Consider the following 7,597-nt stretch of genomic DNA (forward strand, 5'->3'; position numbering starts at 1 on the left):
ATTAGATTTATCTCCTCACCTGAAGAAAAGGGTACTCTTAGCTTTGGATTATGATAAAACCAAGCTAGAGAAGCAGGAGAGGTTCTCTCTTCCACCTTCCCACCCCCCCAGATTTGTTTGAAAACATGGGGAGTACCTGGGGAAAACAAGGTGATGGCTGCCATTAGGAGTCTGTCAGAACAAGAAGATGAGCAGGTTAGCACATGGGAGAAGTATTTCCCATTGAAAACTAAAACAGAATTTGCCTTTCCTCATTGATTTACTCCTTCCAAGATGGCAGTAGGGAGGAGTGTGAAACTCACAACAAAGGGGAAAGGGTGAGATGGCAGAGCACTGAAATGTTACAGGCGTCCTAGAACCCAAAGTCTTTTTTTCTCCAAGATCAATGCAGCAGTGGCACTTCTGGAAAAGGACGTGGCAATTCCTATAGAGGGCGATTTCTTCCCAAAGGATAAAGAGGATAGAAAGATAGAATTGAACCTTGGAAGGGACTTCAAAGCTTCTTCAGTGTCCTTCAAAGCCTCACTGGCACCATGTACTTTGTTAGCACCACCTGTTAGAATGTTCTAATGAGATGCCTTAAAAAGCCACAACTGAATAAAAAACAATGCTAAAGAGACAGACAGATTGCTGCCATGGCCTTAGAGAATCCATAGAACTAACTTGTTGGCCAGTGGATAATTTATTCAAAGCAAATCTTCTATGCCTCAAAATTCTCAGGCACAACTGTTCAGGAAAAGCTTGATAAAGTGGTAGCTAACAACCAGGAAAAGCAAAAGTCAAGAAGGACAGTAGGCTCTTATACAGGACAGAAGCTGTACCTGTAGTCACTTGTACCCACAAACAGAGGTACCAGAAAAGGGACTCCTCTTATTTGACGGGTAAGACCTAGTCCCAAAACACTGAAGGGAAGCCCAGATCACAATGAGTCTAACCCTTCCTTCCAGATCAGTATGACTGCAACGGAACCTGCCTCCATCCAGAAATAGGCCTACAGGGCAGTATATACCACCTCTCAGATTTCAGATCTGTGGGTACAGGACAGAGGACAGCATGGATACTCTTTGGTCCTCTTGGTTTCTCCTCCACATCCTTTCTTCATGCCCTCTCCAACTACAAGTGATCAGAAATATCAAGTAATCCTGATTTCTCACACCTCCAACAGCTTAATGATGGTAACAGTCCCTCAAGAGAAAAGGTGCTGAGTGTTGTACTCTATATTTTCTTCATAGTGGGGAAAAAAACAGGAGTCTGGTCTGTATTAAAGCTCAAGAGGCTGATAATGTTCTGAACTGATGTTCTAGCTTCCACTGTCTCTACAACTTAACTCACTGTATTTTGTTTCCATATACATGCAGCCTGGATACAGTCATGTCAGTAAGAATTTCTGAAATCTCTCCTCTTAGAAGACATGAGCCTTAGTGCTGCTTCTTAGTCATTTGTAACCACCACTGACTCTCCCCCCACTCATAAATCATAAGAAATAATTCTTACTTTTTTTGAGAGAAACTTCAACACACAAAAGAAAAAGAATTGTACATGCTAGTTATGCAAAGTGCAGTTAAAACATTAGCCTTTGTAATACAGATCATTTCAGGAAAACATCTGTGTGTTTCCTTTCATCCCAACTACCTGAGTCTGAAAGCATTCCAGTCCTCCACAGCTAGATGGATCAAGTGCTGTATCATTGAAACATATTCAGCCACACATAAACAAGTTCCAGAACGGGTCATTCAACACATTCCACAGCAGCATCCTGTACAGAAAGGGCCTCAGCCACCACAGAGGAAATCTGTAAAGCTGCCACCTGTCATCCGTAAAAAGTTTTATAAAGTATAACCAACTTCACATTCATATCTCTGAAGAAGCATCCCTTGGCAGGAAGGCCAAGCAGTGGTCCCAAAATAGATAAATACTACCAGTTTTAGATAAGGGAGAGAACTTTCTTCTTTCCTACTTGCTTCTCCTTCCCTAATATTTGTTCCTTACTACTAGTGATTTCCCAAATTTGGGAGTGAGGTGGGAACACAGAGAAAATGTGTTACCTGGTGACTTCTGTTCTGAGACTGCCCTCTTCCCCAAGGCCTCCCTCACAAGAGAACTCCAGAGTCACATGAAGTCTGTGCTGCAATCAGTATCAGAAAGGCACAGGGCAAATGTCTGATGGGAGAAGAGGTCAGTTCCAGAAAGAAAATCATCAAGTAGCAAATTTTCCATATTCCCCCATTTCAGTATAATTTTTAGCAGCCAGTAGTCTCTCAAACTCCTAGAGGTAAAAAAAATTAACGATTTCTCCTATTTGAAAGCTAGTATTATAAATTCAGTACAATTATTAAGCCAGTCAGCATTGGTTCTAGCTGCACAGAGTTTTGAGATACAGCCAACTGAAATCCAATTCAGAAATGAAGTGGGAATAAACAGGCAAGAGAGTAATCAGAATAATATGATTTTAAAGTCTAAAAAGTTTAAAAAACCACCAGGACTAGAAAAATTTGGGTAATTCAAAATTAGACACCTCACTAAACGTGACATGATTATCACTCAGAAATCTAATTGTCTCCAGTGTGAGCTGTGGGTGCTCAGTGCCTCTAAAAATCAGGCTTCTTTTATGTAGGTTTATTTATTTATGAATTTAGATGCCTTGATTTTAGACATCCTATTTTGAAAATTTTGGCCTTAGATTCTCTGCCTTGTGGTTTATTGGCCTTCCTGGTCACTGCCCCCTTGGACAAAGAAAAAATATCATATTAATTCTTGCACCCCATGCCAGTCTGCTCCTCACAAGGACCTTAAAATGGAACTTCCTATCACCAACGTATCTAAGTAGATTCTCTCAGCTGTATGGATGGGATGACTAATATGTGAAGATCAATAATAAATTGATGACAATTTCTGTTTTCTCTCTCCTTTTCCTTGATGAACTCTGTCATAGTAAGACTGAATGTTTTATCTATCCTTCATAGAATTCATCTCAAAGATCCCTCCTTAAATCACCGTTTAGTTTCTACTTTAGGTTTCATTAAACTTATATTTTTGTCTATCATCAGGAAGAGAGATGAGCTTTCTCTGAGCCTCCTTCTCCCATTGACACCAGCATGTGCTCCTATGGTCTCTTGGCCTCCCCACCACCACACACTTTGGGGTAGCCTGCCCTCTTCTGGAACCCCCCAACCAGGCACACATTTACCAGGTCGTTTAAGCCATTACTACTTCTAGGATGCACATTGATCTGAAAGCTTTTTCCAGACAGGAAACAAAAGAGCAGCACATGTTACTTTTTAGAGATTTTAACTCATGTGTATTATGAGAATTCCATGCTCTTTGAGGAAGGTGACAGGAAGGTTTGCTAGGAACTGATTGTGCTTTGAAGGTGGTCTCCTTTCCTACATGCCCTGAGCTTCAGTAGGTCATCCAAGACTATCTTCCAACCTCAAGCAAGTGTTCAGCAAACACATAAATCAAATATGTCATCGACATTAAAGGGAGAATTGCCCCACCCTACCCCTTGGCTTGGCAAATCTAGATAAAATTACTGCAGCAAGAAAAGAGCTACAAAGCTATTTGGACAGTGTAAATGACAGAAGTTGAGAAGAGCTGCAAGTGGTCCAACTGAATTCCAAATAATAGTCTGAATATTTTTCTGTCTAAGATTTTGTCATATGGTTCAATCAGATTGTACATTTACTGAATTCTGTTTGGGTTTTTGTTTTGTTTTTTTTCTCCTTGTGTGTGATTCAAAAATACCCAACACAACTCCCCATGATGTGCAGCTGAGACTGGTTTTATGGACAAACTCAACCTTATTTCCTTGGAAAAATTTACAAAACTCTTTTTTAGAAAGGGGAAAATCATGTTAACCTCTTCACTCCACAGACTCAGTGGCCCACGCAGGAAATGCAGGTGTGCTAGACATGCTGTATATGGAGGGTTTCTTTCCCCTCTCTCACACACAAAATTTCACATCAAAACTGTTGGTTCTACAGGCAGCTCCTTAGAGATTCTCAGGCATCTCAGGGCAGCACAAGACAGAGGTTTACAATTGTAGACCTTTCTGACTTGGTGTGAAAGTGGTTAGATCCAGAACTGCACTAGAGAGAACATTTGTCCTAGTTTATAGGATTCTTCCCACTGCGTCTTCCACATTAATTGTTTAACCTCCAAAGAAAGAAACTGTGACTTTTAACCATATTCAACCATCACTTTCCAAATCAAGCCTAATGGTTCTCTAGCCAAATCAGGAGGAAGGCAGTTACAGACACACCCTAAACTGAAAGGGGAGGGACAGAAGAGGGAAGTGTCACTTCACAGAAACGCTGACTCTATAAACAGCTAATGTCTGTCCCCTAAAGAGTCCCAGTGGGCCAGCCACTTACAGTGAAACTGTGTGTGCTCAAATTGCTGGTACGCAAAGCACCTAAACTCAAAACAAAATTTAAAAATTGTGGAAAATACAAAGTAATCTATTTTTGAATATTTTAATCACATAAATCAGAAAAAAATATTTGTTCTGTCAGATGCTTCAATAAGATGTGATTCTATTTCCACTACAAATAGTCGTCTCTCCTCTGAACAGAGTGTAGCTAGAACTCCAATCTGAATGGATTAACAAAGGTTATAATAATGGGTAGACGGTGCTGGATTTTCACTCACTCCACACCCTGGAATTTGAGAGTGGAAGAGAGGCTCCTGAGAAAGAGGGTTATAGGTGAATGAGACCGTTAGAGCAGTCAGGAAACCCCTTCTCTTTATTTTTCCTCAGACTCCAGGGGAAGATTCGGTCAGTTTTTATAGTAATGCTTGTTGGAGAATTCAGAATTGTGGCATGACCTCAAAACAAGCCCAGAGTCATTTATGGAGAACAGTGGAAATCTCAATACTCATTCAATTCACTCAAATCCTTTTCAAATTATGATCCTGACAGATTCACAGACAGACTGACTGGACTGATGTAGGCAACATGGGACACTAATAATTTTGCATGTTCCTTCCACCCAGGGGGTAACTATTGGATTCCATGATCTCCATGATCTGAGAAATATTGCAATAGTGTGTGAAGGGAGAGATCCTGCTACGGTCACACTTATTTTGCTAGCAACATTGATGCCAACAACTGAAAGTAATTGAGAGGTATATTTATGGAGGATAGGTAGCGCGATGGGAGATGGCAAAGAGAAAACCTGGTAAAAATTTTGCCAAAGTGTCCCTGGGGCTGTACTGTCTCCTAACTGAGTACACATGACCTGTAAGTAAAGCATGTGCCAAATAAAATCCCCTCATTTGACTTCTCTGGAACTTATATAGAGTTAACAAGTATACTCAGGGCCATTACCCACCCATTCTACTTCAGAGACTCCCCATTACAAAGCTGGTGTTTTTGAACTGCAGGCTGGTGAAACAACTTTCCTAATAAACCGAGGCTTAGCTACTTAGTTACGAAGATATGGATTCCATGGTTCTTGTATGAGAAATGTTGCAATAGTGTATGAAGAGAGAGATCCTGCTGCAGTCACACACATTTTGCTATCATCATGGATGCCAGCAACTGAAAGCAATTAAAAGGAGTATCTTTTTGGAAGATGGGTAGCGCGATGGGAGATGGCAAAGAGAAAACCTGGTACAAATTTTGCCAAAGTGTCCCTGGGACTGTACTGTCTCCTAACTGAGTACACATGGCCTGTAAGTAAAGCATGTGCCCAATAAAATCCCCTCATTTGACTTCTCTGGAACTTTTACAGAGTTAACAAGTGTACCCAGGGCCATCACCCACCCATTCTAATTCAGAAACTCCCCATTACAAAGCTGGTGTGTCTGAACAGCAGGCTAGTGAAACAACTTTCTTAATAAACAATAATCCCCAAGTTAATTACTTTAAAGTAAGAGTTAACAGTGTAACAAAGCTTCAAAGGCAAAAGGGACAGAAAAATCCAATGATCACTTATAAAAAGGAAAGTTTGTGTCTCTGGAAAAAAATATAGAGATTTAGTTAAGGTTTTATCTTGAACTTTCCAGCTGACTTTTTATATTCCAAAAAAGGAAAATTTTCAACCCTATTATACACAGATGGGTGGAGTGAAGTAGGGGAGATTTAGGATTATTTCAAAGACACAAATTTCACTCATATTTAAAATAAAAATCTCAAAATCTATAGAAACTGAATCCAGAGACTAGAATCTTGTCCCTTGCAAACAGCAAGCAGCCGTGGAGTTTCCAAAATATAAAACCAGCACTTGGTTGCTTTTATCTCACAGACTGGCAGATATTTTAAATACATAAAATTATGTTTAAGTATACAGATTATAAATAATTACAACCTCAAACAAAACCCAGCTTTTATACCACAAAGCCAACTTTGGAGAAAAGTTTTACTGATGTGTTACGTCTATAAAATATAAAAATACTCAAAAACTATACAAGTTCAGAGAGCAAACATTAACTTCCCATTCATTAGAAAACTTGTCACTAGCTTTATACATTGACCTGAGCCCAACTTTCAGGCATTACAAACACAGACAAAAAGAGAGGCATTCTCAGATAGTAAATCCTAATTTGCTTTGTCTTTTGTTGCTGAACCCAATGAGCCATATTTGGAATTAACCCCATATACTCACAGGGGAAATGAGGGGAAATCCTTCCATTTTGCAAGCTTGCAACATTCAGCCAACTTCTTAGTGAATTTTCTAATTTCAGTTTTCAAACATCCAGAATAACTGACTTTAAAAATTGCATCAAAAAAACAAAAAAACACAACACAACAAAAGTGAGATCTTTGGACTCCTTGAAGTCCCCTTGTTGTGATGGATCTCAGGATAGGAGACGGGCCCTAATTAACTTTCATACTTTTCTGTAATAGGTTCTGAGGTGAGAACCTTCCCTAGACTTATCTGAAGTTCCTGATTTTATCAAATGTCTGTAGAAGGGAGATAGTCCCTGGGCTGTATCAGCTCAGTGTGACATCACATCAGCCTCAAACCCAGTTTGCATAAATCTCATTTCAAGGAGTTGTAGTGCTGAAACAGGAAGTCTGTCACCAGCCAGATCTGCCATAGGCAGGTGCTTACTACATAACCAACAGCGCAGGCCCCACCAGTAAACAAGCATACTGGTGCAGTGTTTTTTATTGACGGTGAGAGAACAGAATGCTTCATATAAGTAGAGTTTGAAGCACAGTGATGTTACAGCTCTCTGGTTTAATGCAGTGACACAGATCTGAGTTAGTGACTCTGCTTATGATGGTAATACAGTGACATGAGCCTGCATTAATGGTAGCCCTGTGTTGGAGTGATGCAGCAACATATCTCAGTGTCCATGATACCTCTTTCTGGGAGCAATGCATGCTCAAAGATATGGTCTTAAGTTGTTCAAAAGGCTGAAGAGAACTCCATGGACACTGCTTAATAACCACTTCTGATGTGGAGTTAAGTGATTCATTGAAAGTGGTTAAGACCCTTCGTATGTTTCCTTGAGGTCTCTGAACTTATTGGATTGTGGAAAGGGAAAGCATTTAGTGGGGAGTGGAAAAGTGTCCCTTTTTGGGTAGATCTACATTGCAAAAAAAGACTTGTGGCAGCAAGTCTCAGAGCCCAGGTCAACTCAGTCA

The 7,597-nt window shown here is 40.1% G+C and overlaps 1 protein-coding gene across 1 annotated transcript in view; it reads right to left on the reverse strand.

Moving 5' to 3' along the window:
• The window catches only part of SPI1 (Spi-1 proto-oncogene), a 29,175-nt gene extending 22,217 nt beyond the window's left edge, over positions 1–6,958 (reverse strand). The window contains exon 1 of the mRNA XM_007054278.4: positions 6,609–6,958. Within this exon, the coding sequence (XP_007054340.1) occupies positions 6,609–6,653 (45 nt within the window). The 5' untranslated portion in view covers positions 6,654–6,958. The remainder of the gene's footprint in view (positions 1–6,608) is intronic.
• Positions 6,959–7,597: the final 639 nt, after the last annotated feature.

The sequence above is a fragment of the Chelonia mydas genome, chromosome 6, assembly GCF_015237465.2.
Source record: "Chelonia mydas isolate rCheMyd1 chromosome 6, rCheMyd1.pri.v2, whole genome shotgun sequence".
NCBI classification, from domain to species: Eukaryota; Metazoa; Chordata; order Testudines; family Cheloniidae; genus Chelonia; species Chelonia mydas.